The 18,880-nt window shown below is 39.9% G+C and overlaps 1 protein-coding gene across 3 annotated transcripts in view; it reads right to left on the reverse strand.

Moving 5' to 3' along the window:
- The window catches only part of uap1 (UDP-N-acetylglucosamine pyrophosphorylase 1), a 411,004-nt gene that overhangs the window by 102,243 nt on the left and 289,881 nt on the right, over positions 1-18,880 (reverse strand). Inside the window, exons 2-3 of one of the 3 annotated variants that reach the window (XM_051932728.1) lie at positions 15,606-15,735; positions 9,058-9,355 (exon numbers count right to left, since the gene is read on the reverse strand). In XM_051932728.1, the coding sequence (XP_051788688.1) occupies positions 9,058-9,334 (277 nt within the window). In that variant the 5' untranslated portion in view covers positions 9,335-9,355; positions 15,606-15,735. Of the gene's footprint in view, positions 1-9,057; positions 9,356-15,605; positions 15,818-18,880 lie in introns of those variants that run through there. The other 2 variants (XM_028810995.2, XM_028810994.2) reach the window with 2 other exon arrangements.

An 18,880-nucleotide genomic window follows, 5' to 3' on the forward strand; every position in this document is an offset into this window, starting at 1 on the left:
ATACATATATTTTTCGGTGGAGGATTTCTTTAAAGCACACAACAGAGGGGAACACTGAAGAAGTAACATAAATAGATGCAAGAAAACAATAAATCAAATTGCCACACTGTGCCACCATGCACAAGACAAATGCACTGTCTGTTAGCAAGAACTGTGGCCTCTCTTCACCATTATAGCACTCCACTTCAACCTCCTGCACTTTTTTGCTTTGATCCTGTGGTTTCAGTTATTTTCGCTTACCTAAGCTCATCTTCCAACTCAAAGCTCCCTGACAGGATGACTGAGAGGGGCTTTTACACCAGAGCGGGTGTCACTTTTAGGGTAGAAAATTCATTCTATGTGCACTGAGGCCCTCCTCTTACAGCAAACCTCATGTAGTCTGTCCTTCACTAGACACAGCTGAGACACACCTCTACTAAACGGGGTTCACATTGCTGTGCCCATTGACTATAGCATGCTACACTCTTTAAATGTATAGCATACCACCACAGCAATACTCCACCCACTATAAGTGGTGCACTTGTCTTGTAGCACCAATAACTGCCTGATATTTTTACCTCCACTGAGGCACCCGTCTTCTTATATAGTGATAAAAAACCTAGAACAATCCCACTCTGCACACACTGTAGTGCTGCTTATTTGCCTTTTAACCTAAGCCAAAGTTCATTTTCAACTTTACAGGTTTTTAAACAAACAGACAGCAAGCTGGTAATGTCACCTACTGCTTTAAGCACTGGACAGAGAATAAAACAGACAGCCAGTTTAATCACTGTGGTTGACTCAATGCATAACCCTGAGCAAATAGTTCCAAATGCCAGTGCTCCAGTTATAGAAATGTAAGATTACTTAAGACTGTGCACCTTTGATTTGTAAGTTTCTTTATTATAAAATACATATATAAATTTGAAATGCTGAGATAACCCAGCTGCTTCAAATAGAAACCAATTTTTAAGATACCACTGACAGATGTTTTCTTTAAAGTAAATTATAGCCAAAGAAGATGGCACCCTGCCTTTTAACTTTAGAAGTGTACTTCAACCCCCATAAAAGTCATAACAAATACAATCTGTCAGAATAAGCCAGGTTTATGGATGCCATCTCTTATCTATGTAACAGCAAAAAAAAAACCTTTTCCCCAAACAAAACTCCCATTAAATACACTAAACAGTCTGGAAAAAACCCTTTTAACTAGTTTAACCCTTAAGATGAAGATGCTGTAGTACTAGGGTATTGTACCGTGTTAGCCATTATGAATGTAGTGAGACGTCAAGCAAAATGACACCTTTTATTGGCTAACTAAAAAGATTACAATATGCAAGCTTTTGAGGCAACTCAGGCCCCTTCTTTGGGCAAGATGCTGTAATATTTTGCATACTTTACCTTATATTTGCTTAGCTTTGTTCGCAAATACTTCAAATTTAGTATTAAGCTAGGTAGGCAGTATGGCATAGTGGTTAAGATGTTGTGGATTCAAATCCCACTACTGACACCAAGTGACCATGAGCAAGTTACTTCACCTGACTGCGCTCCAACTGGAAAAACAAAAGAGATGTACTCAATTATATCTCGAATGTTATAAGTCACCTTGAACTTCTTCTTCTTTTGGCTGCTCCCGTTAGGGGTTGCCACAGCGGATCATCTTCTTCCATATCTTTCTGCCCTCTCCATCTTGTTCTGTTACACCCATCATCTGCATGTCCTCTCTCACCACATCCATAAACCTTCTCTTAGGCCTTCCTCTTTTTCTTTTACCTGGCAGCTCTATCCTTAACATCCTTCTCCCAATATACCCAACATCTCTCCTCTGCACATGTCTAAACCAACACAATCTCGCCTCTCTGACTTTGTCTCCCAACCGTCCCACCTGAGGCGACCCTCTAATGTACTCGTTTCTAATCCTGTCCATCCTCGTCACACCCAGTGCAAATCTTAGCATCTTTAACTCTGCCACCTCCAGCTGTCTCCTGCTCTCTGGTCAGTGCCACCGTCTCCAACCCATATAACATAACTGGTCTCACTACTGTCCTGTAGACCTTCCCTTTCACTCTTGCTGATACCTGTCTGTCACAAATCACTCCTGACACTCTTCTCCACCCATTCCATCCTGCCTGCACTCTCTTTTTTACTTCTCTTCCACAATCCCCATTACTCTGTACTGTTGATCCCAAGTATTTAAAATCATCCACCTTCACCAACTCTACTCCCCTCATCCTCACCATTCTACTGACCTCCCTCTCACTCACACACTTGTATTCTGTCTTGATGATTCTACTAACCTTCATTCCTCTCCTTTCCAGAGCATATCTCCACCTCTCCATGGTTTCCTCAATCTGCTCCCTACTAGTACTACAGAAATTAGGGTTAGGGTAATTCACCTTGAACAAATAAAAATAAACATCTGTATGTACATGATTGATTGCTGGGGCAGCACGGTGGCGCAGTGGTAGCGCTGCTGCCTTGCAGTAAGGAGACCTGGGTTCGCTTCCTGGGTCCTCCCTGCGTGGAGTTTGCATGTTCTCCCCGTGTCTACATGGGTTTCCTCCCACAGTCCAAAGACATGCAGGTTAGGTGTACTGGCGATCCTAAATTCTCACTAGTGTGTGCTTCTTCTGTGGATGTGTGTGTGTGTGCCCTGCAGTGGGTTGGCGCTCTGGGTTTGTTTCCTGCCTTGCGCCCTGTGTTGGCTGGGATTGGCTCCAGCAGACCCCCGTGACCCTGTGTTAGGATATAGCGAGTTGGACAATGACTGACTGACTGATTGATTGCTGGGTTGACATGGTTGGCATTTACTGGCAAATTCCTGGGATAACCCACTCAGGTGAAAGGTATGCTTGACTCCACTCCTCACCTCCTAATAGCTTAAAAGCAACATAGTAGTAAGTATATAGGAGTTATGCAAGGTCATGCAAATTACGGCAAGAGCGACAATAGAGTCACGAGACACGTCCTACCCTGAGGCAGTGGACAAAAAAAAAATTGTTAAAATTAAGCATTTAACACTAAGCTTCAGAGCTCTGTCTATAAGGAAATTAGTTACCAAAATGACAAGACTACAAATCAAGATTAAAAACTAGACACAATTATCCAAATGTTAGTCATCTGCACGATCAATTACTTGAACTGTGACCCCACTAAAAAAGAGAGTACCTACTTTTAGTGCACCAGTTGTTATGCTAGATTATTACTACTGTCACTTAATGCATTTGTTTCCCAACTATTTATTTGTAGATATATGCACTACAGCTAGTTTTATTTCATATAAAGTTTCGTGAGGCTGAAATCAAAAATTTGTTTCACATACAATTTCACAATTTTGAAGAAAAAAACTCATAAAAATGATTTCTGAGGTTTGATTTTTTTTTTTTTTTTAAAGTGATCTGGGGTGAAAAGGAAGGAATATTTCTCCCTAAGGGTTATTTCTCTGTCCTGCCCCGCTAATGCTACCAGAACTTCAATGGTTCCTTCTATCCAGCTCCATATGCCCTCCTTTGCCCCTCACACTGCCTTCCTGAACGTTCCCTCTGGTTCCGCCACTCACTTCTCATTTCAGTACGCCACCATCTGCTCTCACTTTTACCAACTCTGTAAGATGATCACAGCCAGCAGGCTCACCGATGGCCACGAATCAAGGCCAATGAATTTGAGCAGAGAGGTGTGTAGGTACACGCTCTCTATCTGCAACCCCTTTTCTATATTTTGTACCAATATACATTTCACCCAGCCTTCTGCGCATGGAGAAAAAAGGTTACACATGAGATGAAAAATATATGTGGTAATGGTAATGTTCAGAAATTATAATGGCATGATGGGAGCAACAGTCTGTATGCAGGTTTGTGGAGATAGTGCTATCAAAGGAGAAAGAGAGACCTCCCTGTGAAAATTTAAAGATTACGTACAGTGTGGACGCTAGAGGCGATCTTGCCCCGGGAAACCCAACAGACAGACGTCCAGGACACATGTATAAAAGCACTAAGAAGAATTTTAATATTTTTCTTCAATAAAGTGCACAAAGCACCACACTATCCACAATTACAATAATCAATACTATAAATCAATCCTCCACTCCCAGCAGCTTCGTCACCCAACCTCCCAACTCCAGCTATCTTGCTGGGTCTCCAACAGTCCTTTATAAATTCCATGACCCAGAAATGTTTCTCCTCTTCTTCCGGATCAAACGCCACATTATCCTCCTCAAGCATCCCGGAAGTACTGTGGGCTTCCGTGCTCGTGACTCCGATGTACTTCCGGGATGTTAGAAAAGTAGGAGTCCCCAGTTCCTTTATTAGCTCCCCCTGGTGGCACCCACGGCACTCAACAGGGCTGAGAAAATGGACTCCACATCCCATGATGCCCTGAGAGAATCCGGGGTACATTTACTGTCCAGGGGAGCTACCACCTAGCGTCCTGAAGTAGGCAGTGTCCTGGACAGGCTGCCCTTCTCCATTCTTCCCATCCTGGGACATCCCAGCTGGATTGAGCTGCCAGCCATCTCTCACAACAGTAACTAAAAATAGATACATAAATAAACTTTCTCAAGATTTTTTATACTCTGTGAGAGGCAGCACACATGGGCAGGCGCCTCATCCGGGATTGGGGCAAAGAACAATACCCGCCTGGGAAGCCAGTGTGATGCAAGGACAGGGGGAGACAACCTGTCAGGATTATACACTCTAGAATCAGACCCAGGGTGATGTGTAAGGAGCCATTTTACAGTATTAACCCTGCATAACACTCAGGACAGTATTCTGCTGGCATCCATCTTAATAAAAGGATAAGGGTCTGTGTGTGGGTGCATCCAGACGCTATAATAATTAATAATACTTTTTTGCATTTATATAGCGCTTTTCTCACTACTCAAAGCGCTCAGCAATTGCAGGTTAAGGGCCTTGCTCAAGGGCCAAACAGAGCTATGTCTCTGACATTCTAAAGATGGTGCATCACAAACATTTTTAGTAATAAAATGCATTGCATTTATCATTCTAAGAGATGGCACATCACAGATATTACACTGCTTTTACAATCCCATACCAAATGGCATATAACAGAGACATATGTATTGCATTTTTCATTCTAACAGAGGGTGCATCACAAATATCAGCACAGCAAACATTAACACTGAGGTGTACATTGACTACTTAAGATTTCAACCCATCTTAGACAGGTAGCACAACTAGTCTAGTGGATAAAAAATAACATCATGCTGCAAAAAGTGATGAATATTTCTATGAGTTTTGCCACTCTAAGATAACTTATCAATATTCATGACGGGGGTGAAGCCTTCAACCAGAACATAACAGAGTGTAAGTCGGAAGCTATTAAGACAATTTTAGAAAAAACTGAAACTGAACCATCAGTTGAATCCAGCAATAGTGACGACAATGCGGATTGGTCATCAGTCATTGTCACGGATACTGAAACTGATATATATGGCAAAGTGCGACCAAACCATTGTGATATGCCTGGTGAATTTGGTCGCATGAAGGTTCACTGTGGTGCAAGTGGGTGCATTTTAAAAAGGCAAAATGACTGCAATCAAGTGAAAGGACAAGAAAGACATTAGGCCCCTAAGCAATGTTTATAATGTAATAACTGGCAATGTTTGTGTTTGAAGAAATATGGTAGTCACTAAGCCTTGCGCTGTGGTAGGCTACAATAACACAAGGGACACGTTCATCTTGTGGAACAGGCACTGACATTCCAATCTCTTGTTTGCAAGCAACGGAAAAACTATAAGAAAAGTGAACAAAAAATACACTTGTACTGTCCTGACTGTGGCGTCAGGCTGTGCGTTGGTGACTGTTTCAAAACATACCACAAAGGACGTGTACTAAACCATATCTGGACTGCAGTGGACACTAGACTGCCCTTTCCTATTGTATTTATGTTGACGTTTTGATATTTACATGTTTCTATTACATGTGATAACATTGTGTTGTGTTGAAAACAATCAACGTTTTTGACTCGGTTTTTATAAGGGTAAATGTAACACTATGGAGGTTACTTTTTTACAGCTGTTCTGTAAGCTACAACAGCCACTAAAAATTAGTATGTGAAGGACAGTATAGTGGTACTTTAAAACAGCTGAACATTCCAGTTTCTTTTTTTTTTTTTTTTTGCATTTTAAGCCTATCATTGAAGCAACACATAAAATTAAACTGATATTCAGGTTCTTGACTGGAAAAAGATTCATTTGCTTTCTCTCTGACTAAAACAAGGAGGTTATTAGGGTTGAAAGCAGTGGGAATTCTTCCCAAAAACAAGATAAAAACAAGGCATCATTATAGGTTTAATCTCGTCAAGCTTGTTATTCAGGTTATGTCATGAAACCTCTGCAATGCAAAACCACTTCAATGGAGGATTCAGGGCCTCATTTACTGTACTTTGTTTTTTTATTCATTGCCTTTAAATTTGGCAGTAACATAAATGAACACAAAATAAATCTTTTCCAAACAATTCTTAATATATTCTAATCCAATAACATTTTAAGTTCTGATCCTAAAAAAACAAAATGAGGAAAGTAACAGTAATGTGTGATTCCCAACATCTAAAGAGCATAGCACTTTTTATAGTTATCTTAAGACAAAGTTATATAAAGTCATAACACTCTGAAAAAGCAATTCTGCCTTAAGTTTACTTATGTACAAGAGGTGAGATACTGATATATTTGCTTATTTACAAATACCAAAAACAAAAATAAGCTTAAGCAATAAATGCAATAATGGTGCCCACTAAAAGTTTATTTCAAGAAACTTGCTTGATATCGTCTTGGCTACAAGTAATTGATTAATGAATCACATCCATCCATTATCAAACTGCTACAATCCAACTAAGTATCACAAGGATGCTGAAAGATCTATAATGTAAATTAATAAATAATATACACTAACGGTAAAAATTTTTTAGATCATCTCAGTTTTTTCGAGTTGTTCTTCAAGTTTAATCAGTTCAAATGCAATGAATGACCTACAATGATGAAAAGGTAAGCAGCAAACTGCCAGAGGTTTACATTTAAAGTGTAGGCTAGCAAGATCTTCAGGGAACAACTGATAGGTTACAACCTACAGATATTCTTCAGCAATTAAAGTAAATGAAGCCTTGCTAGTTGAAGCAAACAATTTGCACAGGAGTCCCAACTTCTGTTGATTACTAAAAAAAACCCTCTGCCTGTCTTAAAGCAGAGCTACAACAGACTGTGTTCTCACACCTTCTGAAGTACTACTTGGACAATATTCCAATGATAATGGCAAGAAAACAGCAATTAACACAAGAAATGAGACAGATCGTTATTAACCTTAGAAGTGTAGGTCTTTCATTTAGAGAAATTGCAAAAGAATCCGAGTCCACTGATGTCCAACAGAATCCAAAGGCAATGGGAAGCTGAAAGAAATTCTGGTAGGAAGAGATCTGGCAGACCCAAAGTCACAAGCCAATCAGAGAAGACAAGTTTCTGAGGGTCACCAGCTCACAGCACAACAGCTTCAAGCATAGCTTAACAGTGGTTGAAAAAAACTGACCAGCAGCGTACTTGAATACAAAGTTACAAAATTCAAGTGTGTGACTTTGCTTTTCCAGAAACAGTCCTATTTGCGACAACAGCAAAAGTAACAACAACATATGGTTGACTGGAGAATATGATACGTTTGTCCATCTATATTATTGGTATATCTGTAATCCTAAGATACTTCTCTTTGTAGATATACGAGGGGCGTTCAAATATAAACAGGAATTTTTGAGCTGCACTTTATTTATTGAATACAATGAAATGACTTGCACACTATTTTTCTATGTAGTTTTCTGCCACTGCAATCCACTTGTTCCAGCGCTCAGGAAGCTTCTTCTGCAAACGCCTGGACGCAAGTTAAAGAAAGCACTATAGCGACAAATACAGAATCTCATTACTACGAAATTTTCATTACAACGATTTTTAGGTCCCTGGCAGTTCGTTGTAACGGAATTTCACCTGTATATAAAATCCAATGTCTGTCTGTCTGTATGTCTGTCCGCTTTTCGCGAGAGAACTACTTGACGGATTTAGATTGTTTTTTTTTTCTATAATTTGCTTGAACATTCCGGTTGATTTTGTGACTTCTCTCAATGCGCTAAGTATTAGAATTTGGTTGCGGCACCGATTTATTTGCGTGAATCCCAGAGACAGGCTGCGGGCCAAGAGGAGGGGGAGGCAGGATCTCAGGAGTAGGGAGCCGGGCGAGGCCCTCCTCACTTACGTGCCAGCCTCCGTTCCAGTTGCTCTACCTCTCGCCGCGTGTTGGGAGCGTACCTTGCCTCTGCGTAGCTAGTGATACCTGCTTGATTGGCAGACATTATCATCTAGAGATTGTTAAGGAGTAATGTTTGATGTTTTTGAGAGAGAGAGAGATCACAGCCACGTGTGTTTGAGAGGGGAGCTGCTCATTGGCAGAGATATCACGGCCACATGCTCTTCTCTCCATGTGGGGGATGCCCTCCCGTCAGAGCTGAACACGATCAGATACAGTGCCAATGTCAATCTTCCACTTGGCCAGAGATACCTTGACAACTTTTTACATTTTTGGCAAAGAGATCACAGCTACATTCTCACCCCGATAGCAAAACCAAAAATATTGTATATCAGGAAGCCTTCTGATGCGAAAGCTATCAATATAAATTCTTCTCAATATAAATTATTACATTTTTTTATTGATTTTTAAAGTTTGTCCCGTTTCACTGCTACGCGGGCGTAGTCACGGGGGACAGCTAGTGAATGTATAAATATTAAAAGACTGTTGGTTTTCACCATCAGAAAATTTTATATACAATAAATACTAAGCTTCAACACTAACTAAGATCACACGGCAAATTAAAATGATCATGAGAATTATGGTAGTTTTATCCTGGGACTTAATAATTGTAGTCTTTATAAAGGTTTCTTTAAGAAATCAAATACCAACTACTAATTTTCTTCCTTTTATACAAATACTCTCTCCGGTTGTTCCCAATGCACAACAAACAATGAGGTGGATGTCTATAAAGGATAAATCAGGAGGTCTAAATTTTAAGCTTTATGTATACAGCACTTACCTTCTTCCTCCCATTCTCTCAGAATCTCTTTGTCTCGTGTGACACTACCCAACACCTCTCTGGGCACTGGTCCCATCCTCTCATCAATTTTCTCTTGATGGCCATGACTAGATACTTTCATGGCATTGTGGAAAAAATGGCCGATCTCCTTGAAATTCATACTTTTCAAATCGTGGTACATCTCACTCTGTTCTGCTGCACTTAGCTCTTGCCAAAACTGGAGGACATGAAGCTGCCCTGCCTCAGACAGTTTTTCTGAGATCTGGTTGATGTCCATGATGAAGGATAATTTAATTAGCTATAGAAAAGAAACAAGAAGTTAGAGTCGGACAGTGTGAAAAGGTGGTGTGGCATTCTTCTTTGCAGGCAATACCACAGAAGTGTCATAACCTCCCTTTTAAAGATTAATGGCTGAAGGTAGAAAAACGTGTTTGTAAACCGGTAACTGGTCACATTTTTAAAATGCTACAAAGTTATGCAAACATTGGTTATTTAAACAAGGAATTAGGAATCTCGAAAAAGCAAAATATATGCACATAATGGTCAGAGAGTGGGTTGGTGCCCTGCCCAGGATTGATTCCTGCCTTGCGCCCTGTGTTGGCTGGGATTGGCTCCAGCAGACCCCCGTGACCCTGTAGTTAGGATATAGCGGGTTGGAAAATGGATGGATAGATAGATAGATAGATAGATAGATAGATAGATAGATAGATAGATAGATAGATAGATAGATAGATACTTTATTAATCCCAATGGGAAATGGATGGATAATGGTCAGAGATATCACACCAAATGAGACTCTAGAAAATAAAAAAGAGCTTGGAATTAACTAGGGAATTCCTTTTATGGGACTGAATGCAGCCATCCAATAAATTATTAATTTGTTTTCAATGTTTAATGGCAATTCAAACGTGATTACATTTACATACATTTCATTAAATAATAACAATTAAACTAATGACATGCATCAGTTGTTTCCAATCACTTTAAGTAGGTGTAACATTTTCATTATGGTGACATTTATTTGGCAGATGTTTTAATATAAACCAATTTATAAATCCTCAATGATGTGTTAACCTAAATATAAGGTAAGTATACATGCACCAAATTCGAGGTACGGTATTATATCAAGGGTCTGTGTGTGAGAGACAAAAAGACAAACAGAACAACAGACATAGCTTTCTGCTTAAAGCATCAAAAAAAAAAAAGGAAGGAACACAGCTACAGCTGGAGGGTGGATGCTATTGTATCCCTGAGGATTAGAGTTGGGAGTGGGAGCAACAGTAATATAGTAGAAAAAAAGGACAAGAAAACACAGAGGCCTCACTCTGTACGTACCAGGACCTGAAGAAGGCGAGGCAGGAAGTAGCAATGTGACACATTTGTCAACAGAATATTTGAAGATAATTTTTTTTCTTCATTTTCCATGCCTGGCAGATCAACAGATCATTGGTCACAGGGACTGGCATCAAGAGAAACAGGCTGAACTTTCTAGTCCATTCCATTCAATATTTGAAAATTATTTTTTTTCTTCATTTTCCATGCCTGGCAGATCAACGGAGTCAATCTGCCATTCATTGGTCACAAGGACTGGCATCAAGAGTAACAGACTGAACTTTCTAGTCCATTCCATTCAGTATTTAAAGATAATTTTTATTTTCCTAATTTTCCGTGCCTGGCAGATCAACAGAGTCAAACTGCAATTCATTGGTCACAGGGATTGGCATCAAGAGTAACAGACTGAACTTTCTAGTCCATTCCATTCAGTATTTAAAGATCATTTTTATTTTCATAATTTTCCGTGCCTGGCAGATCAACAGAGTCAAACTGACATTCATTGGTCACAGGGACTGGCATCAAGAGAAACAGGCTGAACTTTGTAACCCATTCCATTCAAAGATGGCAAGTGACTTTGAGCCTAAATCTCACACATGATATTCTTTACCTGTAGATTAACCTTGATCTTTGATGCCACATCCCGATCCTCTAGATTCTGTGTTCGGATTCAGTGGGTTGGAATATGGATGGATGGTATACCTTCTAGAGTCTAGAAGGTATACCATCCATCCATATTCCAACCCGCTGAATCCGAACACAGAGTCACGGGGCTAGAAGGTATACTTTTAAGCAAAATGCTCAAAGGAGAGAATGTTAGACCCCTTAACTCATGATTGATCCACACACTGAACCAGTATCTGCTGGAGAATCTCACACAGCAAACTCTCACTAGTGGGTATGTCAATACAGATTTGTGTTCTTTTGACAGATCTCTGTAGGTGTGTTTTATTCTAAGTATGTGAAATAAATTGTTGCACATGAAAACCTGGGATATGCAGACAATAAAAAATGTCATATAGTAAATAGGATTAAAATAGGAAAAAAAGAGTTCCAGCAGCCACTATAAGAGGCAAAGTGTGAAACATTAGGCTTTAATTTCTTCCCAGAAACCTGCAGATTGAATCAGCACTTTTAAATGAGATGAGGAGGCTTTTTCTGTGACTACACCCTATTAGTCCTCTGTGTATTATTTCCTTTTCTTTCTCTACTTTTATAAATAGTACCTGGGTGATTTGGGCTTTGGCCTTGAAGCACGCCTGTTATTTGGAGCCCATGACTATGAAATTGAAGGAAATCTCTGCAACCTCACTGTAGACAGCATTGTTTATAGAAGTCAATTGGTTTTCTGTGTGGTTAGCCTTAGCCTGCCATGTACTGGAAGAATTTTTAAGACAATTTTTCAGAATGTCTGCTTGGCTTTTAAAGGTGTTTTTACATGCTCCATCAGTGTACCAACCCATAGCACCGAAGAAATAGAAGTCAAAGCTTTTAGAGTGTGTTTCCATTTTAATAAATTTTAGATTGCTCAAAGGTGTCAGCTAAAGCAGCTATGTACGTACAATATTTTCCAGGTTCATACCATAGTAATTAGTGTCTACCCATGGGGTAGTATTTAATAGATACAGTATTTCAGGTTTGGATGCTGGCACAGTTGTTGTGCATGTTGGGTTAAGTGACCGTTTTAATTTGTCCTAAACAAGTGAGCAGGGGGTGGATGTTAGCTATGCCCTGTGATAGACTTATACTTTAATCCTTTAAACTCTAACTACTATAAAATAATAAAAACTACATTCAGAAACAAGCATAGGGGCGCAGAGCTTAACGTTACTACTTCATAGCTCCAGAGTTCTGGGTTCATATTCTGACTTGATCACTGCCTGTATGGAGTTTTCACATTCTTCCTGTATCTGAATAGCTGTTCCCTCCCAGAGACATGCTTGAAGCAACATTAAATGGACTTGGTGTGTACAAGTGTGTCCTGTGATGGACTGGCACATCATCTAGTCAGGGGTCTCGTAATGTATGGGCACGACCCCAGGGGCCCACTTTGTTTCTGATGCCTATGTATGTTTTCTGTTTTGCTATCAAAACAGCACACTATTTTGCCCGGGGACCCACAAAACAATTTCCTACTGTTTCATTTTATGCATGTAGATGGAATCTCCCTTCTAAACTTGTAATAACCTGTAACATACTAAAAAATAAACATCTGAGTAATTAAACTATACCCTTTCTTTATTACTTACCCACTTACTTGCTTTATCTTTTCCCATTATATCTTACAGTGCTGGGGTCTTGAGCCTTTGATTATATTTTTTTCTGTCTTTTGCCGAGAACCTGTTCCATGGTTAATCTACCCTGTGTTTCTGGCAGATTCTTTCACACTTTCTTCCCATACCCTTCTAGGTCTTCCCCTCTGTCTTTTTCCTTCACCCTTCATTTCAAATACATTTTTTGGGATCCCTTGTTTCACTTATCCTTATACAGTATGTCCATTTCACTGTAGCTGTTTTGTTTCTATGCGTTTCCATGAGTTGTTGAATTTCCCGTTCTTCACGGATTCTTTATTTCTTTTCCTGTCTCTTTTTGTTTTACCTATCACTTGTCTTAAAGACAAAATTTTGTCTGCTGTTATTTTAGATCTTTGTTTATCTAGTATTGCCCAAGATTCTGCAGTGTGTAATATTGTTGACAGATATATGGTTTAATACAGATGCATCTTCAGCTTTATACATAACTAAAGATGTGCCCCACTGGCCACCTGAGGCGGGCCAACACCCTGTCCTTTGATGCATGGTGGAATTTTTTGTTAAATGAAAAAGAAAAAAAAAACAAACTTTTTTTACAATATTTCACACAGGGAAGACCAAGCATGTGAACTCACAATCTCCTTACTGCGAGACAGGCGCACTATCATTGTGCCACCTGTATGGCTTGTCGACTGCTAACACACAATTTAACCACGATTGTTCTTACTGCAGCAGATACATATAATTTTTTTGGAGCATTCAGGTTAAATTGTTGGTATTAACATGAGAGTATCATTGTTTTATTCTCCTAATGAAGATGAAAAGATGATATATATACAGTATGTATACTATATGACATACAATTCTGAAGAAAAATGAGCATTGCATGAAAATGTTTCATGATTTAGTTAATCTCTTATATATATATATATATATATATATATATATATATATATATATATATATATATATATATATATAAAACTATGCAACATTCTATGATCTGCTTCTCGCAACTGAGAGGGCACCATGGCGGATGTTTGCCGACTTGCAGACCAACCACAAGCGTTACCTGGTAGGTAACCACCCATACAATCATATTGTGATTCAGACTGCGAATGCTATATATATATATATATAGCATTATATATATATATATATATATATAAGTGCAATATATATATATAGTGATGGGCGACCACATCCACTATCAGGCTTGGACGCCAGCAGAGTGGAAGGACCAGGGGAGAGGGCATTGTTGAGGCAATACCTCCCCTGGGACACTAGAGGGCAGCCCTCCTGGTTGGCTGTGTCACCACGGATTCCCACAAGGCATGTTGGGAACTGGAGTTTGGTGAAGCCCTGTTGGGTTCCGAGGGTGCTGCCAGGGGGAGCTGCAAAGCCCTATACAGGACCTACAGCGCACCTGGGAGCGATTCCAGGTAATACTGATGAGTCACCTGGAGCACTCCTGGGACCTGAATAAGAAGAGGAGCCGCCTCACTCCATTGTGGGGCCAGAGTAGGGAGGAAGGAGACAAAGCCTGAGGAGGAGTGAAGGCGGATGGACTGTATATTGGTGTGGTGTTGGTATTTTGTGCACAAAGCTGTAAATAAACAAAGGTGTTGACTAGAACCTGTGTCTGTCCTGCCTGTTCTTGTCGGGGGTTAGGGCGGCAGTAAACCCCCTAGTGGATTACAAGAAAACAAGCTAATATTCTCACTTTATTTTACACATCTTTCAGTTTTATTTTGTAATGATATTGTGTTTGCTTTAAGTTATTTAGATTTAAAGATCACTTTTGATGAGAACAAGCAGGGTCTTCTCTTATCAAGGCCCCATTTTTTTATTCCACATGTCTATGCTTCTCTACATAAATACTTTGTAACAAGTCTGTGAAATGTATACTTAGCCAAGTCCTAAGCATCCCTCTGTTCTAGCCAAAGATCTAACTTTAAAGTCACAGCTGGCATCAACTCCATTAATCCCCTTACTAAAAGTGTTACATATTTAAATAAAGAAAGAAGTTATAGGACAATAGTGCAGCTACCCTAAAATCCATGGACCTGAAATCCCACCTCACCTGGTGATATTTTGTATTCATGTGTTTGTGTGTTCTTTCTTCAGGTACTCCAGTTTCCTCAAACAAACCACAGTTCAGTATACAGTATTAGACTTACCTGTTTCTCCAATTTGCCCCCACATACTGTAAATGAGCATGACTGTGGATTTGTGTGCGAGTTTACCTTGCAAAGGACTTCTATTCTAAATTGGTTGGCTACCCGTTATGGACAAAATGGGCACAAAACTGGTTGGATGGGTGGGTAAAGAGTGGCTGAAGATGGCACACTACAGTCGGAGATTCGAAAAATAATCACTGATAGTCACTGTCAATGCCCTAAAGGGATTGTCAAGCGTTATCAATTCAATGAAACTGACTTGTCGTTTTGGTAGAGAAGTTCCTTGTGAAAGAAGCTGCATAAGATGGAATTGCCGGATATGGAGTTTCAAGAGAAGGAAAAATATGTTTATTTCAGGATCTAGACAGTAAATTATATTTCATCGTATATAAGAAAAACGAGTACTATTAGAAAATAATCAGGCTTATAGTCATGAACTCGGCATGATTCAAACGGTGTTTCGTTGTGCCCCAGCTCAGTTTCCACCACTACCCTTTACGGTTTCAGAATCGTTTAACAATTATGTGATCGCGACTGATAACACAGAATAAGTAACACAATAAGAAATCAGTCGCGTGAACTTGTAACGTGGTCTGATTCTAGAGGGCCAGCTGAGCTTTTGGAGGTTCCCAGTACAGTACCACGAGCACGGAGGAGAACACGTTGAACAGCAGCACATCACTCCCAGAATCCATCCCTCAGAATAGCATCACACACCCCCTGCCCCATGTATGTGTTGGCCCGCGTATGTAGGAGTCTTTCATTTAAATAATCGAAATCTTACCTGGAGTATGAACGGAGATCCGTTTGAAAAAGCAGAGTTGCAAAGTAGAATTAAGCCGATTTCCACGCTAACGTGCTTCGAGCACCGCAGGCCAAGCTGTCACCACCGATGCTGCTCTAGTCGGCTCCAGCTATACAACGAGCAGTACAGGCTGTCTAATGCAAGTGCAATTCTCTCCAAATCCTTTCTTTTTCCTTGTGTCCTCTTCTTATCAACTCCCCGCCCCTCGAGCTCTGCCCTCCCTGTTCTCACCACCCTGTAATCCACCCCCCTCGCAGTTACCTCTCTCTCGTCACCTCGACGTGGCACTATCATTGGGTACCGCCCACTCGAATCATAATCGGCGCCTGGGAAACGGCGAGCGTTTGGTCGTTAAGCGGAAGTCTGCACAGCTTTCTGATACGATTGGATAAAAAAAATAGACTTGGCCAATCATCCTCAAGAGCTGCGCAGAATTTTGCGCGCGAAATCGCAAGACTGTGTGTGAGTGGGGAGGACTGGAGACGCAGCGTTTTGTCTTCTATGATCGTTAATCATTTGCATTTTATGGGGTTGACGCCTATTACAGATGTCGTCAGTTCAGTAATCTTAATTTCACACTCACACTTTTCCTGTAGACAGATGGGCCTGGTGAATGCGCTGATGTAATTTCATAACGCGCCCAGGCTGACGGTAAAGTAATCCTTAAAGTTTATTTTAGTGGTTCTTAAATTCAGTTCTTGGAGTCCCCTGTGGCTTCTCTTCCCACCTTAGTTAAGCAAGCTGCTATTTCCTAATTTCTATGTGTCAGTGTCAATACAGAAATTACAAAACTACATTTGCTATTTTTGTAATTGGAATGGATGAAGCATTTATGTATAGAGGTAATTTAGTGTTTTTATTTTTAGTGTTTTCATCACCATTATTATTGTCATTCTGATTGTCATTCTGATTTTTTAGGGGTTGAGATTAATCAACTCCTTATTTAATAATAAATACACTAGTGTATCTGAGGCTGAATATAGCCTTTCACTATTCTCTGTTATTTGACAAATAATAAAACAGAGTAAAACATTTAAAGCTATGTCAGAATTTATAGATTTATAAATGTACAGGTTTTAACATAGAAAAGTAAGATGTGCTTTAAACCCATTATACTCTGATGTCCCCTGGACTTAATGATAATTTATTAGTTGTACTGAAATTGCACTGAATGAAATAAAAATGTCACTTATAAACCCTTACTAGGCATGTTCAAGTAACGTATTTAGGTATGGGGAACATGGACAGCATCTTGCTGGGGGTGCTCTGGACACTAAGGGGGACAAGATCTTTGTTAGAGCGGCAGTGCCAATCAGGGTCCACGTCTCACATTTCAGGGTTCACATCCCAGCATGCATGAGAGCACATAGTATTAAGGGATGTATGTTGAGAGAAAGAGATGTATGTACTAGTCATTTCCACATAGAGAAATAGTAATTTGTAATAATTGTGTCCGTAGTATCCTGAATCAATAAGAAAGTGTGTGTTTAATGACCAGAAACCACATACACACCTATTCAAATACATGTATACTTCTTTATACCTGTATATCCTCAAATAAATCAGACATAATTCCTTTCTGAGCTGCTGTGTGACATACTCTGAATCCTTTTAACAGTGTTCTGACACTCTGGAGTGATCACTACATGTCCTGAACTCCTCACAGATATACAGTCCTCCTTTGCTACAGTCGTCGAAGTCTCATACTGATCTACCTCTATGGACAAAGTCCCCCCACCTTGGGCTCCAAATGGGTTTTGGACCAGAACTGGGCATATCTGATCAACTACAGTATTTCTGAATGCAGAAGTATTTGAGTGGAAAGTAGCAAATGTGACTCCAATCTTCAAGAATGGATCCTGGTAATTACAAACCAATAAGTCTTACTTGTATAACATGTAAAAATAATAAATTAAAAATGTTGTTGTCTGCGGTGGGTTGGCACCCTGCCCAGTTTTGGTTCCTGCCTTGTGCCCTGTGTTGGCTGGGATTGGCTCCAGCAGACCCCCGTGACCCTGTGTTCGGATTCAGCGGGTTGGAAAATGGATGGATGGATGTTGTTGTATGAAAATAATACACTAAATAACAGCCAGCTTTGGTTTATGAGAGGACATCTTGCCAAACAAATCTTTAAAATTTATTTTAGGAGGCTACTGTAGTAATTGGCAAGGGCAAAGCATTTAAAATAATTAGAAGCTATTAGGATCAGAGGAAACCTACCAAACTGGATCTCAAGTTGATTAACTGGCAGAAGACAAAGAGTGTACATTAGAGGAGAATGGGATGAGGTCATCAGTGGAGTCCCTCAGGGGTCTATGCTTTCTGATTTAATGACATAGATTCCTGTACAGTTAAAAATTAGTGGAATGGCAGATACTGAGGAGGCAGCAAAAACAATTCAAAAAGACTTAGACAATATTTATAACTGGCAAACAGTATAGAAATGTAAAAAAAGGACAATGTGATACACATGTGCAAAAGGAGCAGCAATTAAAATACAAGAAAGGGGACACTGACCCACAGGGAGCAACCTCTGAAAAGGATTTAGGGATGTATGTTGACATAACATTTTCATCATCTAAACAATGTGCAGATGCAATTGAAAAGGTGAATAAAATGTTAGGTTATATCATTAAAACTGTTGAATATAAATCAAGAGATATTATGCTTGGACTATATAATACACTAATGAGGCTGCTTGGGGCACATTGTGTTCAATTCTGGTCACCACGCTACAAGAAAGACATAGCAGCACTTGAAGCTGAAACCAAGTGCATCCCAGGACTTGAGGACATTGCCTACTCCGACAGACTCAGAGGATTAAACCTGTATAGTGTTGAGCAGAGGAGACTACAAGGGGACCTAATCCAGGTCTTCAATACTCTCAAAGGCATTGATAAAGATGGTCCAGCTGAATTCTTTCAACTAAATGGTGAATCATGTACATTAGGAAACCAGTGAAAATGAAGGGGTAAATGCATGCAGAACTGAAACCAGGAGAAACATCTTTGCACATAGAGTTGTGGGAATTTGGAACAAACTACCAACACATGGAGTTGAAGCAGAAACCCTGACAAGCTTTAAGAAGAATCTGGATGAGATTTTTGGACAGTTCAGCTATTAGCTAAGCAAAAGAGCTTGATGGACCGAATGGTCTCCTCCCGTTTGTCAATTTTCTTATGTTCTTATGTAAATCTCATATTACTGCACTTTTCCTGACTCAAGTCAAATCAAGTTGGGGAGCATGCACTGGT

The sequence above is a fragment of the Erpetoichthys calabaricus genome, chromosome 10, assembly GCF_900747795.2.
Source record: "Erpetoichthys calabaricus chromosome 10, fErpCal1.3, whole genome shotgun sequence".
Classification (NCBI taxonomy): domain Eukaryota; kingdom Metazoa; phylum Chordata; class Cladistia; order Polypteriformes; family Polypteridae; genus Erpetoichthys; species Erpetoichthys calabaricus.